The following is a 22,588-nucleotide window of genomic DNA, read 5'->3' on the forward strand; positions in this document are numbered from 1 at the left end:
GGGGCAGCAGTGGGGAGAGGCCGGGACCCATGGCGAGCGGGGGATTCCCCGGCTCTGAGGGGGAGGTAGCTGTTAGGGGCCACAGAAAATGAGACCCAGGTTTGACTGAGGTTTGGAAACCCCGATTCCCAGAGTGGCCACCTGCATGGGGCATCCTAGGATCCCAAGCTTGGAGGTCTGTGGTGCCAGGTGGAGGGGAGGTAGTGTCCTGGGACTGACTGGCAAGCCAATTTCCAGGAAGCCTTGGGTGGCTTCCAGCTTGCTGAGCTCAGAGCCCAGAGGCTCAGGTGTGAGCTCCTGATGTACAATATGCTGTTTAACGATAGGTCATATATATTGAGCATCTACTGTGTGCCAGGCATTGTGCTAAGCAGTTCTGTATATTTGCAAATTTAATCTTCACAACATAGGCCTTTTTATTATCCCATTTTATATGTGAGGAAACTGAGGCCCAGAATAGTTGTGTCTCACCCAAGGTTACCTAGCTAGTGAGTAGCAGAGCTGGGCTTGAGGCATGAATGAGTTCTGGATTCAGGCTGCCAGGCTTGACATCTGGGTGTTACCTTGCTAGCTGTGTGACCTTGGACAAGTGACTGAATCTCTTTGACCATTCGTGTCTGGCTCTGTGAAATGGGGATAACAAGAGTGCCTTACAGGGTTTTGGGAGAATTACATGAGATAATGGAGGTCACATACCTAGTACATGATACCCACTGCTCAGGGGGGTCCGCTTCATAATTTCTCCTGCGGGCGGCAATCACCCACTCTGAGACCCTGGCCCAGTTTTTTAGTCTGCCTGAGTCCTTGTCTCCTCAGCTGTGTGACACAGGGTCCTGGCCCCTTCCTTGTGTGTAGGGGAAGGAAACTTTTCCAGGTTCTTTGGCTGGCCTAATAACTAACTTGACATATAACAGATTAATTGGAGAAAAACAACTTGAATTTTGTACATATGGGAGCCCCAAGAATGTGAGGTTCAAAGAAGTGACCAAAGCAGGCAGTTTTTATATTTTTTAGATAAAGAAACAATAAATTTGTGAAGAATTGACAAAACAAAGGGGTTTGGCATAGCGGTAGCTAATTAGTGAAGAAGTTACAAGGTGTATTTATCCAGCCTTCTTGGCCCTGAATTCCCTGTCTGGTGATAGCATGTCTGTGTACCTGCTGGGACAGGTGCCCACCTTTCACAGGGGGGATTTGTTTCTTGCTTTTAGGGGAACTAAGGAGGGTCGCAGTGTCCTCCCTGTACCTACTCTTTCTTAAGTAACTTGAATTCAGAATAATCAGCATGCCAAAGTGGCTTATTTTGGGGTGACATAATTTGCTCCCCTTCCATCTTGCCTTTGGAACTTGAAGACCTTTCACACTTGAGAAGCTGAGTTGGTTGATTATTCCAGTATTTCACTGAATGAATCTCCTCGTCTTGAAAATCAGTTGGTTCAGATAAACAGTTATGTCTCATTTTAGGAGGAGGTGATGCAACTAGACTCCCAAAGATAGGCTTATATTGTCTGAGAAATTAGGTAAAATACTGCATTTTTATGGAAACAAAACAATGGTTCATGATCAGACCAGATTATAATCCCAGTTTCTGAGTTCTGAAGGCAGCCCGATGAGACCCGCAGAGGCCAGGCTCAGGGCACCGTACATGGAGTCAGGCAGACACGGGCAGCCTGACGGATTCTCCTGGTCTGTTGTTTGGATGTCTGTGGTGATCTTTCTGAGCCACACACACAGCACATACCCTTGTGATTGTCCATGCGTGAGTTGCTGTGGTGATTTCTCTGGAGTTTAAATCAAATCATTCATACTCAGTGTGCAGGGCTTTGGGGAGAGGGATAATTTTTGCTTTTAAAGATTGTAAGTTAGAAGTAGGAGAAAATTGGAAATGTGAGTTTGGAGAGTTGTAGCCCAAACATTTGAGGAAACTAGCAGAATTCAGGATCCAGTTAGTTTACTCAAAGACAATTATCAGGACTAGAATCTGATTTCCAAAACGGGATACTATAGTTTTTCATTGAATTTTTTTTCTCTATAATTATCCCATATTTATCAGAGATAATCAAAGTAAGACTTGTTTGAAAAATAAGTCTAATTTTAGTAAACTTGGTTTAATTATTTTACATAAGTGCAACAAGAATAGTGATTGACCGTACAGAATCTTTTGATCTGCTTTCCTGGAACTTTCATAAGGAATCTGAGATTGAACTTTTAAAAGCCTCTTGGGGCTAGGAAGCCAAGCCAAAGACTTGACATCAGACCTCACATGCAAACCTATATAGATCTGGGTAAATTACTCTCTTCTTGAGGTCCACCAGGCATCCTGAGGTTCCTAGGCCTGCCAGGAAGTGACCTTTCTTACTCATCTGGTAAGACTGTTGGGAACCCTGTACCAGGCCGATTTTTCCAAGGAGCTTTATTGGCTCCATAAAGTCCATCTTAGTTCTTTACAGCTGTCTGGTCATAACTAACTTGCCATATAACAGATTAATTGGAGAAAAACAACTTGAATTTTGTACATATGGGAGCCCCAAGAATATGAGGTTCAAAGAAGTGACCAAAGCAGGCAGTTTTTATATTTTTTAGATAAAGAAACAATAAATTTGTGAAGAGTTGACAAAACAAAGGGGTTTGGCGTAGGGGTAGCTAATTAGTGAAGAAGTTACAAGGGGTAGCTAATTAGTGAAGAATTGAATCTTTGAATGTTTCTTTTAAATATTGCATTCTAATCAAAGCCTTGGTCATGTAGCCAATGTTTCCAGTTGCGTCCTGTTATAAGAATAGATTTTTATTGAACATAAAATCTCAAGAGTTTGAATTCTGGAGGGATCAGGTAGGCAGAAAAAGGTAAATGTTTCAATTCTGCTTACAAAGATACAATTCACCAAATTGCTGGAAGTCATAGTTACCTTAAAAGGGTTTTTTAATGAACCAACAGTTTTTTAAACAAAAAGTCATAAAAATTATAATCATCTTTATCAGTTAATTCAGTCCCATGTATTTAATTCTTGTCGATCTTGATCTTTTGTTAGCAGTTACATGAATCCAGTTTTTCTTTTAGAGTTCTGTAATTCTTACCTAGTTCAGTGGTATGATCCAAAAGTTATCAGAAACCTGTATTTTAGAGTATTTGTCAGAGTCCTTTCCAGGAATCTCTGAAAATGGAACACTTTTATAAAAGTATCATAGTAAAACACTAACTTCTGTAATTGACAAAAGACTTTAAAATGCTATGGTTAAAGATGTGTTGAGAGCTCATTACAATATTATTGACAAGGAAATTTGGTTATTTCTGCGATACACATTTTAACTAGAATTACAAGTCATAACATTATATCAGGACATACCAGGTCTCTAGGAATTTTATACAATTTCTGGAATACTTATAAACCTGAAAAAATACAGCATAAAGAATGCTTAGTATTAACTTTTTATTTGACAATGCTTCCCATGTAATTTAACAGAGCAAATAAGCCTAATTCATTTTTCCTTCCTTCCTTCCATCCTTCCTCCCTTCCTTCCTGCCCCCACCCACAAATCTTTTGAGATGTTCCAGGGACCCTCTAAAAAATCCCAAAGTTAATTTAAAGTCAAAAGTCTTTATTTAGAATTTGATTTTGGGAAAGTTTGTTAAAATATTCAAAGGCATGAACACTTGACTAAAAAGAGCATGGATCATTATGAAACAATACTTAATTAATTGTTTAAACAAAGTTACAGTGAAAGGTTTTAAAGGCAAATACAGAAGGTTACAGAGTTGTGAGCAAAACTTAGCTCTTTTAATATGGAGAAGTCTCAGTTTTCTTGAGTAACCAAAGACCTAGTAATAAAGACAAACTTAAAAAGTAAAGAGCCTGGGCTCTGCCCTGCCAACAAATTGGCATCTGTTGGAACAAGATAGTCCTGCAGATGTCCTGAAAAAAACATGATTTTTAAGGACCATGTGTCTCTGGGGGACTGTGAAATCCACTATGGGATGAACCTGGAGGTTTATTAGCAATAGAACAGAATTCCTGCCCCCTCCTCTGTCCTGCCTGTCCTTCCCTTCCCTCCCCTCACACTGGTTATGGATGCTTTTAAAAATTCATGTTAATAAAAACTTGGAAGCTGCAAAAAAAAAAAAAAAAGAAAAAGAAAAACTTTTATAATCCCTTATCAGGAGCAGGCCAATAGTCCAAAAAAACTTTGTCCTTATAGCAGTTTTAGTTTTATAATAGTCACACTATTGATATTAATGCTTATTTAAAAAATCTCTTATAATAACAATTCAAGTTTAGCCCGCTTAACCACACCAGATAAAATTCTCTCTCTTGCTTTTTAACTTTTTATATACATTTAGTATGTCCTTCATTTTCTTCCCTCCCATTCTGAAATAACCAGCTTTACTCTAGAACAAAATCACTTTTATTTACCTCAACAAAAACACATCTTCCTATCTTATAGCTTTTCTAACCAAAGAGAATACATCGTATTCATCTTGCATAGAGTTGTTTCTCTTACTATTTCCAGTAGTTTTGATTATGTATATTTATTAGAATTCTTAACCCTTATAAACCTTAATTTATAGTGAAAACTAAGTAAACCATTGTAGACTGTGTGTTACACCAACATTCTATAGATTGGCAAATATATGAATACATTTTATAATTTCTAGAAGCATATGACCCTTTTAAACAGCATAATCTTTTCATGTGACAACAGACCCAAATAACTTTAGTTTCTCTGTAATAGGAAGACAAAGTAAGTAAACCTGTGATCATTAATTAATGTTTAATATTTTATCTTATTTGGAAATGATTTAGATATTCAATGAATTTATTTAACTGTCATTTAACTTAACTTAGCAAAATTAATAGTGGAAATTACCAGAAGATTTGGAAAATTATTTTAAAGTAGACATGCTATAAACATAATTATTGTTGAAAAGTTCACCTAAAAACTTTTGTTCCATTTACATCTATCTAAATTACTTGTTCTTTTTTTTTTTTATTAAGGTATCATTGATATACACTCTTATGAAGGTTTCACATGAAAAACAATGTGGTTACGACATTCACCCATATTACTGAGTCTCCCCACATATCCCATTGCAGTCACTGTCCCTCAGTGTAGTAAGATGCCACAGAGTCACTACTTGTCTTCTCTGTGTTACACTGTCTTCCTATGACCCCCACACACACCATGTGTACTCATCATAATACCCATCAATCCCCTTCTCCCTCCCTCTCCACCCCTCCCCTTTGGTAAGGCCAGTCCCTTCTTGGAGTTTGCTGAATCACTTGTTCTTAACAGTTATGTTTAGATTACCCACAAAAACTTCATGAGGCATTGAAAGTCAGCCATCATCCCAAGCTGTTTTACTTACTGACATATTTAACAATGATAACATTAACTTACTTGACTAGTAAACCCAGATAGAATAAAAGTTGTATGTCTGCATTATATTTAACACTAATAACTCTGAAAACACATCCATCTTAATTAAACCAACAAACTTCAACTAGCTTTTATTTACCAAAGATTATCCCAGATCATGTGAACTTGAAAAACATTTAGGGTAGTTTTTATATTTATGAGAATTTTAGAATACCCATCCTTATAAGCACTTGTCCTTCAACCCAACTAAATAGAGCTCTTTTACAAATTAATTTTGGCAATACCATCCTGAGGTAGAAAAATACCATACATCTACAACATACATATATAGACATATGTAAACATAAAGACAAATGCAAACAGAGACCTAGCTATTGTTCTAAAATTTTAACTGTGAATCAGGTGCAGTAATACAAACTCACTAGCTTATAAAAGGACAGTTGGATCCAAATTTTGCTTCTGGCAGTTGGAATAAGTTGTTTACCCACTCAGATGGTTAAACTTAAAAAAAAAAACATTTGTGGAGGAGACGCTTAAGATTTTTCACTAGTCCAATTTTCAAATAGGCCCTTTATTTCCCTCTGATGAGAAACTTCTCCCTGAAGTTTCCATTTCCAAGAATAGCTTTTAGGTCCTAGAGAAGGTGGGGGTTGAAAATCACCAAGTCACAGAGAAAGTATCTAAAGTTTTCCAAGGAGTTTTGAGGTATGTTTACCTACTATCAGAGATCTAGAGTAATTACTAATTTGTCCTTTTTCTTAAGTGCAGAACAATTCTGTTTCCAATGTCCTGATCTTTTACAATATCATCCACAGGCATTTTGAGATGAATAGACAAGGTTTGGGGAATTGGTAAAGATAGGTGGGATATGAATTACTTCTAGAGCTACTTTTCTGGTTTTAGAGATTTTCAGTACAAGTATAGTTGTTTCCAATTCCCCAAAGAACTGAATTGCAACCTAAATATTAAGGTACTGACCTTCCCATCCAACTAAATGTGTTTCTTTGTAACAGGGAGATTTCCAAGTAATATGGAAATCAAAAGATGTCTACATTCTAGAGCTTGAGGGTTTAAAGCAATGTGCCTTTAAAAAGTCTACCTAAAGCATTTAACAAAGGCCTTCTTTTTTTTTTAATCCCTTTATCAGTTCAGTATGTTGCCCAAATTTCCTACTATCTGATTTACTTTTTTTTTTTTTTGGTATAATTAATCTACAATTACATGAACAACATTATGGTTACTAGACTCTCCCCATCATCAAGTCCCCACCACATACCCCATTACAGTCACTGTCCATCAGTGCAGTAAGATGCTATAGAAACACTACTTGCCTTCTCTATGTTGTACAGCCCTTCCCGTGCCCCGCCGTATATTATGTGTGCTAATTGCAATGCCCCTTTTTCCCCCTTATCCCTCCCTTCCCACCCATCCTCCCCAGTCCCTTTCCCTGTGGTAACTGTTAGTCCATTCTTGGGTTCTGTGTTTCTGCTGCTGTTTTGTTCCTTCAGTTTTTTTCTTTGTTCTTATACTCCACAAAGGAGTGAAATCATTTGGTACTTGTCTCTTTCTGCCTGGCTTGTTTCACTGAGCATAATACCCTCTAGCTCCATCCATGTTGTTGCAAATGGTAGGATTTGTTTTCTTCTTATGGCTGAATAATATTCCATTGTGTATATGTACCACATCTTCTTTATCCATTCATCTACTGATGGACGTTTAGGTTGCTTCCATTTCTTGGCTATTATAAATAGTGCTGTGATAAACATAGGGGTGCATATGTCTTTTTCAAACTGGGCTGCTGCGTTCTTAGGGTAAATTCCTAGGAGTGGAATTCCTGGGTCAAATGGTATTTCTATTTTTAGTTTTTTGAGGAACCTCCATACTGCTTTCCACAATGGTTGAACTAATTTACATTCCCACCAGCAGTGTAGGATGGTTCCCCTTTCTCCACATCCTTGCCAACATTTGTTGTTGTTTGTCTTTTGAATGGTGGCAATCCTTACTGGTGTGAGGTGATATCTCACTGTGGTTTTAATTTTAATTTCTCTGCTGATTGGCGATACGGAGCATCTTCTCATGTGCTTGTTGGCCATCTGAATTTCTTCTTTGGAGAAGTGTCTGTTCAGATCCTGTGCCCATTTTTTAATTGGATTATTTGCTTTTTGTTTGTTGAGGTACGTGAGCTCATATATTTTGGATATCAACCCTTTATCGGATATGTCATTTATGAATGTATTCTCCCATGCTGTAGGATGTCTTTTTGTTCTGTTGATGGTGTCCAACAAAGGCCTTCTTTTTGAGTGTACAGTTAAACCCTGGACCAACCACCTTTGTGGGTTAAAGCCTCTGCTATTGCTTCTATTAGTCCCTGAACATTGGCCTCCAGGTGATCCATTTCCTGATCATTTGTAGAAGGGCCTGGGAGAAATTAAAGTTATCTGTTTTTAATTTCTGTGTGTGTGTGTGTGTGTGTGGTTTCCCATGGGCCATCTGGCTTGTCTGATAACTAGTATAATCATGGGTGGGAAGGACTCTCTTTAGCAGCCAGTCGAGGTCCCTGTGAGTGGGGTTGTGAATGACCACTAAACCTTCTAAGTCTTCTTTAAATTCGGTAGAGTCTTCTCAAAGTGGAGGCAAAAACAGCTTTGCAACTTCATCTTGTTAAAAACAGTCCTTAAGGCTAGTTCCCATATTCCTTTGTGTTCTCTTTTTTATTTGATGTTTTCCATTGGTACCAATACGACAATTGTTTAGAATGAGAGTTCTCTAAAAAAATTTTTAAATATAGAAGTTTGTCCAGTCAAAAGAAAATGGATCAAAGGATCCATTGTCTGGCCATTGATGAATAGGATCCTATATTAATATTAAAGAGACTCAAACCAATAAGCCTTTTCAGGGCTTAACCAGGGATATAGTGGGGGGGTACCAAAAGAGGGTGCAAAAGCTGCAGCCCTCACAAGATCCCGAAAGCTCACTTCCAGAGTTAGCCTAAGAAAGTAAAGAACTTCATTGTCTTAGGCAATAATAATGGTGTAGTGAAATGGTGTCTGGTCTTTCATGGGAACATTAGATGTCATCTGTCACAGACCCACTAATCTGTGACACTGGGCACTGGGTAGGCGCTACTGGAATGGGACTTTTCCAGCACTAACAGGACAATGAAGATTAAGATGACAAAGGCCCCTTGTGGATTGGAACCCCATTATGACAAATTTCCCTGAGAGTTACCATTGTTAGACAAAGAGAATACTGTTTATGACTTCATGTTTTGGAATCCCAGTCCATTTGACTGGCCGTCAAATGTACGCCGGTACATGCACCTTCTGGCTGATGGAGACCAGAGAGAATATTCTCACTGGTCAAAAAGTCAATCTCTCAGGACACAGAACAAGACGAAAGAAAAACCTCATCAGACCTATGGCTCCCCTCCTTATGGCAAATGACACAAAAGACAGAGTCAAAGGAAAACAATGACCATCTCTGGGAGGAAGGAGATCAATAGGAAATAAGAGTACTCACTACCACATCTTTACCAAAGTCAGTATACCCAAAAAACTAGTTCACACAGATATTTTCTGCTGTAATCTAAGTTTAGAAAGAGGAAAGGACTCTCACCACTCTCACTCTTTCCAGACTCCACAGAGATTCAGGGGACTGACATGGTAAGAATTCTTGCCTTCTGCTGGCCCCTGGCAGGGCTGCCAGGATCTCTCGGCTGCAGCTGCCCTCCAGGCTGAGCAGCCTCCAGCCAGGGAAGAGCCTCACGCTGGGCACCCAACCTGTCGGGGAGGAAAACTTTTCCCATCTCCCTTCCAGGTTCTTTGGCCTAACAACTAAATTGACATAAAACAGATTAATGGGAGAAAAATAAATTTAATTTTGTACATATGGGAGCCCCAAGAATATGAGGTTCAAAGAAGTGACCAAAACAGGCAGCTTTCACAATTTTTCAACAAAGAAACAATAAATTTGTGAAGCGTTGACAAAACAAAGGGGTTTGGCTTAGGGGTAGCTAATTAGTGAAGTTACAAGGTGTGTTTATCCAGCCTTCTGGGCCCTGAATTCCCTGTGTCGGGTGATAGGATATCTGTGTACCTGCTGGGACAGGTGCCCACCTTTCAAAGGGGGGATTTATTTCTTGCTTTTAGGGGGACAAAGGAGGGTCACAGTGTCCTCCCTGTACCTACTGTTTCTTAAGTAACTTGAATTCAGAATAATCAGCATGCCAAAGTGACTTATTTTGGGGTGACATAATTTGCTCCCCTTCCGTCTTGCCTTTGGAACTTGAAGACCTTTCACACTTGAGAAGCTGAGTTGGTTGATTATTCCAGTATTTCACTGAATGAATCTCCTGTCTTGAAAATCAGTTGGTTCAGATAAGCAGTTATGTCTCATTTTAGGAGGAGGTGATGCAACTGGACTCCCAAAGATAGGCTTATATTGTCTGAGAAATCAGGTAAATACAGCATTTTTATGGAAACAAAAGAAAAACAATGGTTCATGATCAGGCCAGATTTATAATCCCAGTTTCTGAGTTCTGAAGGCAGCCCAATGAGACCCGTAGAGGCCAGGCTCAGGGTGCCGTACATGGAGTCAGGCAGACACGGGCAGCCTGACGGATTTTCCTGGTCTGCCGTTTGGCATATTTTGCTCCCCTTCACTTGCCCCTTTCAACAAGATTGTTGAACATCAAATGGGCTTAAAACCCAGGGTGGGTCCTGAGAGAGGCCTTCATAGAACAGAAGTGTTAGACTCCCTGAACCCCCAGAGTTCCAGGAATTTTTCAGGGCTTGCTGCCAACTGCAGGGTCTTGATGCCTTTGGTTTGGGCCTGCCCCAAGCTTTTGGGTTTTTCTGCTGACCCCTGCAGACATTTGAATTGGTGACTCGGCATCTTCTCCAGGGCTTCCCAAGATGTGTTCTGTAGAAAGGTTTGGTGGTCAAGCATGTCTGGGAGAGTATAAGTCAATTAAAGCAAAACAGTTGCCTTTGCTACAGGACTTGCTAGAACCTTTGATATGATAATATTCATTGTTCATCTCCAATATGTAGTTGTGATATATCCTCAGATATGTCAATGATATGTGTTCAAAGGTCTGTTTTCCAAATGGAAAAACAAACCTGGAGTGACACCTGGGGAATGATTTCCCCGGATCATGTAGTTTTCTCTAACACAGCTGGGGCCACACCCCAGGGCTTCTGACTCCATGGCTAGTGCTCTACCCAGGACAACTCGCTTTCTTTCCCTCCTCTGTCCTTCTCAGAGAATGTTGTGTGTGGGGCAGCTCCGTTCCTGGAGGCTTCTCCCCTTTTCCTGGTCCCCTCCCTTTGACTCCCAGCAGCTCTAGAGGGTGTCCTATTTGCTCTGAGCATTGCTGGGACACAGGGCTCTGCCCAGCATATGGGCTCCTGGGTGATACTTCCTGGACTAATAGATGATAATAAGGCTTCATTCCAGCTGTGGGGCCCCTGGCAAGTTACAGTTGACCCTGGAACAATGTGAGGGTGAGAGGGGCTGACCCCCTGTACAGTTGAAAATCCACGTAAAACTTTTGACTTCCCCAAAACTTAACTACTACTGTTGTTAAGCCTACTGTTGACTGAAATCCTTACTGATAACATAAACAGTTGGTTAACACACATTTTGTGTGTGTATTATATACTGTATTCTTACAGTAAAGTAAGCTAGAAAGGAGAAAATGTTTCTTCAAATTGTTGCAAATCTCCAAAAAATTTTCCAATATATTGGGAAAAGTCTGCACACAAGTGGACCTGCACAATTCAAACCCGTGTTGTTCAAGGGTCAACTGTAATATGGTTTTCTGAGCCTTAGTCTTCCCAACTGTGTAATGCAACTTGTCATCTTGTTTATCATCTGCCTTACTGATAAGTTCAGTTCTGACACCATATGCGAATGTGCTCTAATAATTTTCAATTCATGTACAGATATCCACGAGTCTAACAATTCCTCTCATTTCTGGGAGTGATGAGGGAAGAGCATGGGAGAAATGAGGGAGACCCTTGGCCATGGGATCTGGCATAGGTGGACCCAAATGCTGAACCGGCCCCACGTCTGATATCTGCCCTTTAGTATGTTGCTGTCCCTCTCTGGTCTGAGTTCCCCTGATCACTTAGGAAGTGGGCCAGTCTGGCTGACTCTAGGGACTCATTTTACAGGTGACACATGAGGGAAGAGGACCTGGAGGCATGGTTCCGTAGTTTCCCAAGAGGAGTTGGTATTAGAGTTTGGAAAGAAACTCAAGCGTCTTGGTGCCTCAGTATAGCTCTGCCTTGTCCAGCTTCTGCCCACTCCTTGGACACCCTTCATGCAGGGTGGCTGGCCACTGGCTTGTGTGATAGGAATGCATGTGGGCCTGCCCATGTCTCTGTCAACTCAGCAGTTGGGGTGTAAACACCCCAGGCCCTCTGCTGACTGTGGAGCCTCCAAGTGAAAGGCCAGCAGGTGGGCCAGGCTGGGCTGAGAGATGGGAGGAGGTAGTGGCTCCCTGACAGAGCATGTCCTCTGCCGGAGAGCTGTTGGCCTGAGTTATTCTTAGCACTGACTCATTAGAGAGTCTATTTTTAGCCGTTTCTGAGTGTTGCCAACATCTGGTGCAGCCGGTACTGAAGTGGGTAGGGTGGCAGGGTCGCCCACTTTGGTCATTGCTCGGGACTGGAGCCTGGCGGGAGAACAAGGACAGCATCTGCTACTTCTTGTACCTGCCACAACTTGAAGCTGGGCACGCAGGAGGCATCCTGTTCATGCTTGCGTGCCCACTGCTCTCCCACAGTCTAAGCCTTCCAGATCCCGCCCCTGGGGGCATAGGGAAGAGGTGGGGTGGATGTTTCCATCCGGCTGGAGAGCAAGAGCTGAGGGTTCTCATCAGGTAGGCTTGCCCATACCCCTCCCTCAGGGGCTCCAGGGGGCCTCTGGCTCCTGCAGAGAGGAGCCTCAGGAGGGAGGCAAGCCCCTAGGTAGGGCACTTGTTACAGCCACTGCTGAGGAAGAACCCGCAGGCATTATAGGGAAGGAGTGTAGCTCAGTGGTTAGGTGTGCGGGCTCTGGAGCCAGACTGCCTGGGGTCAGATCTTAGCTTTACTATTTTTGACTGTGTGGCCTTGGGCAAGTCATCAACCTCTTTGTGTCTCAGTTTCCTCACCTGTGAGATGAGGATGGGGTATTAAGTTGTGAGGATTAAAGAAGATAAAAATGTATGAAATGCCTAAATAAGTAAATGCTATTTAATTGGGAAATTATGGTGTTTTTACCATTTTATTGCTATTATTACTGAGAAGCCCTATGTGTGCTGTCCCGTTGGAGTGAGTTGGGTAGGAGGCTTCTCAGCTTTTCTTTGAGTGAGGCAAAGCTTGGGATGGGGCCCCAAGGGAGCAGTTATACCCAGGCATCCTGATGGTGGCAATTTCTACAAGGCTGCAGCCAGGAGTCAGGAGCACAGAGGTGGGCTGGGATGTGGGCTTTGCTCTTCCCAGGTTTGGCGAGTCAGTTAACTTTTCTGAACATCCATTTCTCTACCTACGTGACGGAAATGATACCACATAGGCTATAGAATTATTGTGGGAAAATGAAGGGTTCAATGTTTGTGGAGCATCTGGCCCAATGCTTCACACGTGGCAGGGGCCAAATCCATAAGACTGGGGTGCATGTATGTGTGAGGGGCAGTGTTAGGTCCTTTCCCGTGTGAGGGAGGGGGTGCTATTGCCCTGGGGGTTGGAGAGGAGAGCTTGGCCTGGAGGTTTGGTGGGGGAGCTCGGTTCCAGCTCTCCCTGGGCTCTGCTACTGATGGGCACCTGTTACTTGCTCCCTCTGGGCTTCTGTAACATGAAGAGGCCAGGGCAAGCTGGTTTTCAGACTTCCTCAGAACCCCGGGACATGCTTTGGGGACTGTTGAGGAGCTTGGGGGAGGCCCCCAGTCGGAAGCCACGTGGTCTGGTCCACGTCCCCTCAGAGTTGTTTCATTCACATGTTTTACATATCAAGGTTGCAAGTAAATTTTGTCTGCAAACAAGGTTCTACTAAAAATGGCCTGGGAATCTGGTAGGTGTCTTCCCAGGTTCCTTGTCAGCTGGCATCTAGTGCGTGCTCTCTAACTCAGTCAGCATTGGCTTTGAGAGATGACCTGTGCAGAGGGCTCTGCTGTGCGTGACCATTGATGCCCAGAGGGTGCTGGGCCTCTCCCCAGGGCTGGGGGCACAGAGGGGACTGCCAGGCTGCTCCTGTGGGCAGAGGCTTGAGTGCTGCCCTGGCCTCACTGCCTGCGGGATGTTGGTGCTGTAAAGACAATACTCAGTCCCATAAGCAAAATCTCACAGAAGGAGCGAGAACTGAGACTGGGCAGAAGGACCCTGGCCACAGCTCTGGCACATAGTAGATGCTCAAGAAATATTTGAAATGGGTGAATGAAGTACCAGCCCAGCATCCCAGAACATTGGAACTTCTGGTCTGCTGGCAGACCTTCTACCCCCTCCTCTTCCTTCTCTCCCTTCACTCTGCCTTCTCCCCCTGCCTTGTGTGGCCAGCCTAAAGCTGCCCCAGCCCTGGGGTCCAGGCTCAGCCTTGCTCATAAACTTGAACAAACATGCTTCCCCACCCTGAGCTGCAGATTGTCCATTCGTTAAAATGAGGGTGATGGGCTCAGTTTCAGAAGGCCCCTCTGGCGCTTAGGGTAGGAGAGAGAGAGAGAGAGAGAGAGAGAGAGAGAGAGAGAGAGAGAGAGAGACACACACACACACACACACACACACGAGAGGGTTGGTGAAGTGGGCCTGACTGGGGAAGGCCCCCTCCCTCTCACCAGGTAGGAGCTCCCAGGTTCCCCTGAGGTGCTGAGTGCCCTGACTGGGGCCTCCAGGATGCCATGTGCTTGCACCGTGGCTCAGTTGGGGGATGGGGTCCTGGGGGGGGGGTAACAGGAAGGGTGGGCATCCAATTGTGTCCACGGAGCTGGGGCTGCCATTGTGACTTTTGTGTGTGGCCTTCTGGGAGTGTGGGTGGCACATAGTTGTGTCATTATGACTGGATGCGAGGGGTGTGTAAAATTGAGTCAGCGAGGGCCAGCGTGCTTATCTCCTGATGCCAGGAGCTTCCCGGGCTCTGAGGAGAATGGAAAGTGATTCATGTGAAGGAGCCCCTCTTCATCTCCAAATTTCAGCCACAACCTAATGTGGACTGGCTTCCTCCCTTTCCCCTACCCGCCGAGGCTGGTGGCCCCTTCCTCCCTTGCCTCACGCCCTGATTCTCACTCAAGGGGACGTGTCTACCTTGACCTGCAGCCTGACCCCATCAGGGGCATTTTGGGGGCTCATCCATACCTGCAGCTCCAGCAGTCAGTGTGGGGACCATCAGCGCATCAAGGCTGCATATCCTGGCACTGGGCTATCCCCCGAACCGGAGCAAGTGACCTGCGGAGGCTGGGCTGGCTCGCTGGTCAGTGGCCCGTACCAACTGAGTGGTTTTCCAGCTTGAGAAACCTGCTGGGCAGGGGAGAGGAGAGGCTCCACCTGCCCACTGTCTCCCTGCCATCCTGGCTGCAGCTGGCCAGCGACTCATTCCCCTGGGGAGTAAGCTGGCTCCTTTCCCAGGGCACCCCAGGGCTCTGGTGCTGAGCCCAGGGCCCCAGCAAGCTGGCAAGGGTGGCCTGAGGCCGTCTGCCCAGGGAGGAAGTTGTGATGGGCTTCTCGTGCACCTTCTCCGGGCATACAGACTTTACCTTCCCTTTGCCCGCAGGGAAATCCACAGACCTAGATTATAGAACGGGTCCAAAATGCCTCACAAGTGAGCCCGCTGCTGGGCGGCTGGACTCAGGAGGCCGATTCCCCAGGGCCTGCCACAGGGCATGTCCCCATTCCTCTGCCTGTGCTTGGTCGGGGAGTAGGTGGTGCCTGCTCCTCCTCCCCCCAAAACAGTGCTGTGCAGCCTGGAGGGAGTGGGAGGCCCTCTCCAGGGAAATGAATTCCTGGCCTGACCCCAGATGCCGGCCTGCCCAGCTCTGCTCCAGGGTAACGCTGGGTGCACACACAGCCCCATTGTATGCCTGGGCCCCATGCCCACCATGGACCTGGCACCAGCTCTATCAACAGCAGTGGCTCCTCAGCTCCTCAGCACCCCCAGCCGTTGGGCTCCTGGGGAGGAGTTGGGCAGACTGGCCATTAGGGGATGGCCGTGTCCCGAGTGGAGCAGCCTGGACCATTCTGAGCCTTGAGAAGCCACAGGAATACATTTGTCTCTCTCATCAACTGTGAAACGCAAGAGTAGGGAGCACTGCTCCCCATTGGCATGAGGAAACTGAGGCATTGAGAGGTTTTAGGAACGTGCCCAAGGTCACAGAGCTAGCAAGCAGGGAAGATGGGGGTCAAGCCCAGGCAGCCTGGGGTCCAGGGTCTACTCTGCACCACATACAGTGCTGCACACCCAACCTCAGGCTGGGACCCTGGAAAAGTCAGCGTCCTTCTTTCCACAGCCCAACTTTGGAGACTGAGTCAGGCTACTTTCTGGAAAGTATATGTCCCCAGGGTAGAAGGGGTCCCCTGAACAGTAGGGTCTGGAGTCCCGTTGTGCCTGTGAGAAGCATGGCAGTTCATTTTCAAGGACAATCCAGGTGGCTAGGCAGGCAGAGCTGGTCTCCAGAGCTGGAGGGCAGCCATCTGCCTCAGTTTACCTGCTTCACCTGCACTGTGTATCTCCTGTGCTTCTTGGAAGGGCACAGATGTAGAGGTCAGGTGTGGCTAGGGCTGCGGCCGAGACCCTCACCCATTTTCCTATGCTCCACAGGTTGGCTAGGAAGCCCCCCTTCCCAACCTAGACCCCCATAGAGGTGTGGGTGCCAAGGCCTCCAGTTGCATCTATTCTGAGAGTCCATCCTGAGCTGCCCCATCTCCTCGGGTTTCCTATCCTGCAGGGGTCTCTGAGGCCTGAGAGCCTGCTGAGGGGGCAGCTCAGCTCTAGGCCGTGAGGGCCTCCCCCTGCCTAGTGCCCATGGGCCTCAGGCCAAGATGGAGGGATGCCCAGACATGACTCTTAGGGGGGTCTGCCCAGTTTCTCACTTTCTGGGCTCAGTTTCCGTCCTCCATGAGCCCCAGCCCCCTGGGGCTGGGCAGAGCTGAAACTCCTCCCTTCTCAGCCCACCCTCCTTGCCTCCTGTCCTCCTTCAGTGCTACCTCAGCCCCCTTAGCAAATGAGCAGGGCATTCTGCAGTGAGCACAAGATTGCGCAGTGCCAGGGCTGGGCCAGGGGACAGGTGGGGCAAGGAGAAGCTGAAAGGGGATGCAGAGGCCAGCTCCCTCTCACCCCACGCTGGGGCCTTGTCTTCTTCCCCACTCTGCTGGGGCTCATCTTTCTCTGTTTCTGCCATTCCCACCAACCAGCCAAACACATCTTCATCCGAGGCCACAGGAGTGGGCGTGTCAAGCACAGAAGGGAAATGTTTGAGTGCCCTCTACTTGGGAGATGCCGAGAAAGAGACAACCTGGGGACAGCCTGAGGGAGCCTATCCTACAGTAGAGAAAACTAGACAGTGTAACTTCTCTGTGCCTCAGTTTTCTCATTTGTAAAATGGGTACACAGATTTTTCCTACTTCCCAGTGTTGTTAAGAAGGCCAAAGGAATTACAAGGCCTAAGGCCCTTACAAACAGTTCCTGACAATGGTAAGTGCTCAGTGCAGGTTTATTAGTAGTGGTAATAGTGGTAGTACTTGTAGTAGTGGAGGTACAATATATGCTATCAGGTAATGCTGTTTTTTCCAGACTAGACTGTGAGTAGCAGGAGGGCAGGGACCGTTTTATTCATCTCTGTATCCTCCTATCAGGCACAGAGCTTGGCTAGCTGTGGATTAACTGATTGTTTTCAAATGGTAATCAGAGGCGGGCAAGGTCAGGGCAGACTACCTGGAAGAGGTGGCCTTTGAGCCCAGCTTCGAGAGTTGAGTGGAGGTTAGACAATCTGTGGAAGGTGGATGGGCAGGGGGAGTGTATGGAGGCTGGGACTGTGTTGGGAAGAGAGAGTGAGGAGGCCTCCTTAGCCAAGCCCAGGGCTTATTTAAAGCAGGGGCATCCTGGATGCCTCGAAGGCTCGATTTGGGAGTTTGGACTTTATCTGGCAGATTGTGGGGAGCCACTGTGGATGATGGAGCAGGGGAGTGACCTTTCTTTGTTGCTCAGTCCATTTTGTTTCTGCTGCCTTATTCTCTTGGGGCTGTTCTCTTTCTCTACTTCTCCAAGACAATAAACTCTGCTCTGCTCTGCCGTCCCTTCTCTCTGATCCCTACACAGCCCCGTCCCCCCATATCCACATTCTGTTCTGCAGCCCTGGCTTCTGCTTAGCATCCTGGCCTGACCTCCTGCCTGCTTTAGTTTGGCTTCTCCTTCTCCCTAGGCCCTGGCCCATCTCCCCTGGGGTAGGGGCCGGGTAGAGTTGGACTCGAGGGGATAGGGGCATGGTGTGTGTGCACTGGGAACTGGTGGCTGAGCCAGGAGGATACCCTCTGCTCTGACACAACCCTACACACCCTTCAGGGTATGACCCTCGCCCAGGAATGTGGCTCAGGTTCATTAGGAGGACCTCACTTTGCATTTGTCAACCTGATAATGGAGATGCAGATTTCTCCAACGGATAAATTAGGGAGTGATGGGCCTTCATTTTCTTGTTTAATTTAGCAGAGAAAGATACTGAAGCAGATGAGAATACTGCAGACAACTGTTGTATCTCTCGTCTCCTTTCAAACATACATCCACCTGTCCACGTATGCATCCATCTGCTATATCCATCCATCTGTCTGTCCGTCCATCCATCCATGCATCCATTATACCCATGCATCCATCAATTTGTATTGAGCACCTATACTAGATGCTTTATGTTTAACCCATACAGAAACTCTCCAATGTAGACATTACCCTCATTTTACACATGAGCATATGGGGACCCTATGAATGTAAGTAAGTTGCTGAAGGTCCTGCAGCCAGTAAGTGACAGATGTGGGGTTCAGCTTTACCTGCTTCAAAATGCACACTCTTAGTGTTGAATCCCGTGGCCTCCCATGGTGTCCCTAGTGCCTAGTTCTGAGCAGGGAACCTAACCACCGTGCTGCTGAGTGAATGGGCATGCCAAGGTTCTGGAATGCTGGAGTTCTACAGTTCTGTTGTAGTTGCAGCCCTGGAGTGGGAGGCAATACCTGTTGCCTTTTGTCACCAGTAACCTCATTTTGCCACCCCCACCCCTGGAGTGGAGGCTTCTTCATCACATAATGTACCACGCTGGCACATCCTTCCTTCTTCTCTGCCTTTGCCAGTGCTGCTCACTCACCCCCCACAGGTGGCAGAGTTCTGGGCACATACTTGGCCACTGCATCCAGTTCCCCCAGTCTTCCCCAGTGCTGCCTGCCTCTCAGGACAGCCAGCCTCCAGCTTCCTCTGGCCCTTTTATTGGCCCTTCTTTCTAAGCTTAGAGTTAGCTGCTCAGTTTCAGGGCAAAACTGTCTCCTTGGGCCCCACTGGCTGTGACAAGGATGTGAGTAGAGGTAGTTCACTCGGGAGGTGTCCCCAGGAAGCACCGGAAGTGGAGGAAGGTAAGTGAGATGGAAGGGAAGATAAAATGTGTCTTAGGAGGCGGGTGGCTGCTGGGACACCCGAGGCTCAGTCTCATTGGGGACCTCTGTAGAGCATGCATGCTTTAGAGTTACCCAGCGGTGGGGTGGGGTACAGAAGGGGATTGGGTCTTCATTCACTAGCTCCCCTCCGTCTTTCGCTAAGGCTGCTGGGGGAGGGCGCTGCCTCTGTTGGCTCTGGCACAGATTTGGTGCTGGTGGCTGGAAATGCTCAGGTGGGCAGGCTGGACTGTGAATGCCCAGGGGATGTGGGCAGGGCACTGGCAGCCTGGACCACACCCACCAAGCCCAAGTCTGGGGATTCACCAGCTCCTTGGAGTGTAGCTCTGTCAGGCCCTCTTCCCACAGTTGCCTTCTCCCCATGCCCACAAAGCTGTCTGGGCAGACCCTTCCCACTGGGGCCAGTCCCCAGCACCACATTGATTGTGTTCAACCTTCAGGAGCACCAACTACATGCCAACTGCCACGGATTAAAGAGGAGGCTGTCGGGATCCCACTAGGCGCTCACAGCAGCGCAGATGAGACCCTTACCCTGTGCCAGATGCTGGCAGCCCTTTCCAGGCCTGGCTGAGGCGGGTGCACTTGTCTGTGCTCCCTGCTCTCCTGGAAGATGGGAAGACATGCTGGGCAGCATACAGCCTGGAGCCACCTCCGAGTCCCCTCCCAGCTCTAGCACCCTGAGACTGTGATTGTAGCGGTCTTTCTGACTTCCTTTTCCTTTCTCTCACTGCCGCTGCCTCTTCCCCTCTTGGGGCCACTAGCCCCATGGCTGCCACGTGCCTGCCTCCTGGTACCCTCCCTCCGTGTCTCTGTGGGCAATGGGGGGATCAGTTTATTCAAGGGCATCTGCTTTGTCCCTGGTGAAGGCTCTGCCTGGTGCCTGTTTCCTAGAGAGGGGCCTCCTCCTTAATGCCTGCTGCACCCCACAGACTCACACTACAGTCTCGTGCCTAATGGGGCCGAGGAGTTGGGCAGAGCCTAGAGAAGGAAGTGGTGTGTAGGTAAAGCCTGCTGGTGGGAGGGGGGGGAAGGGCAGGAGACAGGCATGGGGCAGGTGCTGGGCATTCACACCAAAAACTCCACATTCGGTCCCAGGCCGGCGTGCCGAGGCCCCATCGCTTTGACTCATCTCTCCAGCTGCTGCAGCTGCCCACAGCCTTTGCCCTGGATGTTTTCACTTCCAAACCAGGTTTGCTCAGGGTACGTGTGCCAGGGTGGCAGGGGAAGGAGTGTCTGCCTATGCTGGCATCCTTATTACTCTGACATTCTCCCCCTGCTCTGTAGTGGCATCTACTCCCCACCCCATGGGCAGGGCTGGCGTGGGCCAAGCGAACTTCTATCTTGTACCTTCCCCACTTGGATAGGAAGGTGGCTGTACCCATTCTGGGCTGCTGTGCTGGTGTGAGGGCCGGCCGGGAGGAGAGGTGGCATGATCCACACTGGGACTAAGAGGTGGTGTTCACGATGAGGCTTTTTGTCGGTGTCTCAGGTTGGAGCTTAAGCACCTTTGATCTGGGGAGGAGGGTATGAGGCAGCTGGCTGCAGGATGGCTGCTCATGTCTCATGGCTGCAGGGGAAGCTGGAGAGGCAGGAAGCCTCAGAGATCATAAAAGGGGTGAGCAGAGGCCCCATGCCCCTCCCCCACCCCAACACTGATTCCAGGGCACTTGGTTCCCCTCTCTGCCTGGCTGAAAGCAAAGTGCTGCTTGTGGTGTTCAAGGGATGGGTGAGCTGCTGCATGTATTTTGAGAGTAAGATCGGTGTTCCTGTCATACCTGGGCTGGGGGGAATGGGGCAGGTGGAGGCGGCTCACTTCACTGGTCAGGGTGGGGACCCTGCTGTTGAAGGTCATTTCCCTGTAGGGGAGAGGCTGGCTGTCCGAGCGGGTCTCCTCTGGCTCCCTAGGTGGAGATGGGGTACAGGTGCCAGTGGAGTGTACCTGAGCCAGAACTCTGGGTCTAGGGCAGCTGCCACCACTGGGGAAGCCCAGGGGTGGGCAGGGGCTGGGATGGGACCCAAGCAAGGGGGCCCCTGTGTTTTGTGCCCCTCTTGACCATGCCCAGAAGCCCAGCTCTTTGGCGGGGCAGGGGGCGAGGCCCGGTGGGTAGGTGTGCCTGGTGAACGGAGGACGGCCTGTGCTTGTCCAGCGGCTTCTGCCTGCGCCAGCCGCCCCATCCTGCCCCCACCAGGCGTGAGTCAGACTGAAAGCAGAAGCTGCCAGACATGGCGCAGGGTGAAGCGAGGCAGAACCAACTGTGCTATTTTGGAATCTGGTTAATTCCCCCTCCTGTCCCCCCACCTCTTCTCTCAGGGCAGCCACCCACTCCTGGTCGCCAGCACTTTGCTGTCCTCAAGGGGACAGTTGGGACAGGACTTGTTTTCCCCTGGCGGGTTTGTGGAAGGGGTGCTTAAAGCCCCTCCCCTTGCTAACCCCCTCCCTGGTCAAGACGTGCTGGGTGTTGGGGAGTCAGGGCGGCCCTGGGGAGATGATGGCCCCCGACTGGCCGTCAGCACCGCCCGTCTGGCCCCCCTTTCACCCCCCTCCATCTTTCACCACTTGGGCCAGTTGTCAGCCGCCTCTCCCAGGGGTGTGAGTTGACAAGAGCCTCAGGTGGGAGCCTCTCCCGGCAGTGACTTGACAGGGTTGGGAGGGATTTCCAGACCTGGAGGGGAGATATTTTGGGGCCAAGGGCCTTTCCAGAACCCATGACATCACATACCCTGCAGCAGCCCCAGCGGACCCCCCCCAGTCAATGGTTCTTTCTTGGGGCATCCTAGGCCTGCTTGAGGTTCTGGCCCACATTTTAGGGGTTTTTTGGAGTCTGCAGGAGCCTGGGGCACCCCCGGCCATCCAGTCTGCAGTGGTGAAAGAGGTCAGTGGAGTGTGTGTTTCTGAACTGAAGATGGGGGTGTAGAGGTGAGAGCTGTCACCCATCAATGGGCAGGGTGGACAGGGGGCCCTGCCCCTCCTGAGGCCGCATGGGGAGAGGGTAGGCTTCGTTATTCTGTGTGGATGTTGGTAGCGGGAGAGGGACACAGTGCCCACTGGGTGCTGCCTCTCAGCGGGACCCTGAGGTCAGAGCTCCACCTGCTGTTTACCCCCCAGCAACCTGGGAGGACAGGTTTCATGCATGGGGGGACAGTCATCAGACACTTGCAGGTGACCAGTTAAAATGTGGGTCCTTGTCAACCTCAGGAGTTGGGTTTCTCATTGCTCAGAGGGGTTTGGGGCTTCAGCGGGTAAGGAGGAGGTGGCAGTGTGGAAGAAAGGGTGGTCTCCTCCTCCTGCTGCGGGGGGCTGCAGCACCCCACCCACCCCCGCCTCCTGGGAACATGGCACAGGTGCACCCTGTCCTCAAGGTTCTCCGCTGGAGCTTTTCTTTTATTCTTTGGGCAGGCAAGTCCTGGCTGGTGTGAATGTGCTGGTAAGAGTGCACGTGTGCAGTGGTGTGGGTGTACAAGATGCTGTGTGTGTGAGAGTGGATGTGCCTGGCATGGCCTGTCTGGGTGGCTTTTCCATGGGCAACAGTATCAGCGTCCAGGCTGTTTCTCCATAGACCTTGACTGTGCCCAATCCTGCACAGGCCAGACCAGCACTG

The 22,588-nt window shown here is 48.0% G+C and overlaps 1 protein-coding gene across 4 annotated transcripts in view; it reads left to right on the plus strand.

The window, feature by feature from the left end:
- TFEB (transcription factor EB) overlaps nt 1-22,588 on the plus strand; it is a 56,446-nt gene that overhangs the window by 14,559 nt on the left and 19,299 nt on the right. Inside the window, exon 1 of one of the 4 annotated variants that reach the window (XM_036927586.2) lies at nt 20,046-20,178. The exons of 2 other annotated variants lie outside the window; for them this stretch is intronic. Coding sequence is in view for 1 of the 2 variants with exons in the window: in XM_036927584.2 (XP_036783479.2) it covers nt 20,158-20,189 (32 nt within the window). In the remaining variant the exon portion in view is untranslated. Of the gene's footprint in view, nt 1-20,045; nt 20,190-22,588 lie in introns of those variants that run through there. One more of the 4 variants, XM_036927584.2, reaches the window with a different exon arrangement.

Source organism: Manis pentadactyla, chromosome 16, assembly GCF_030020395.1.
Source record: "Manis pentadactyla isolate mManPen7 chromosome 16, mManPen7.hap1, whole genome shotgun sequence".
NCBI classification, from domain to species: domain Eukaryota; kingdom Metazoa; phylum Chordata; class Mammalia; order Pholidota; family Manidae; genus Manis; species Manis pentadactyla.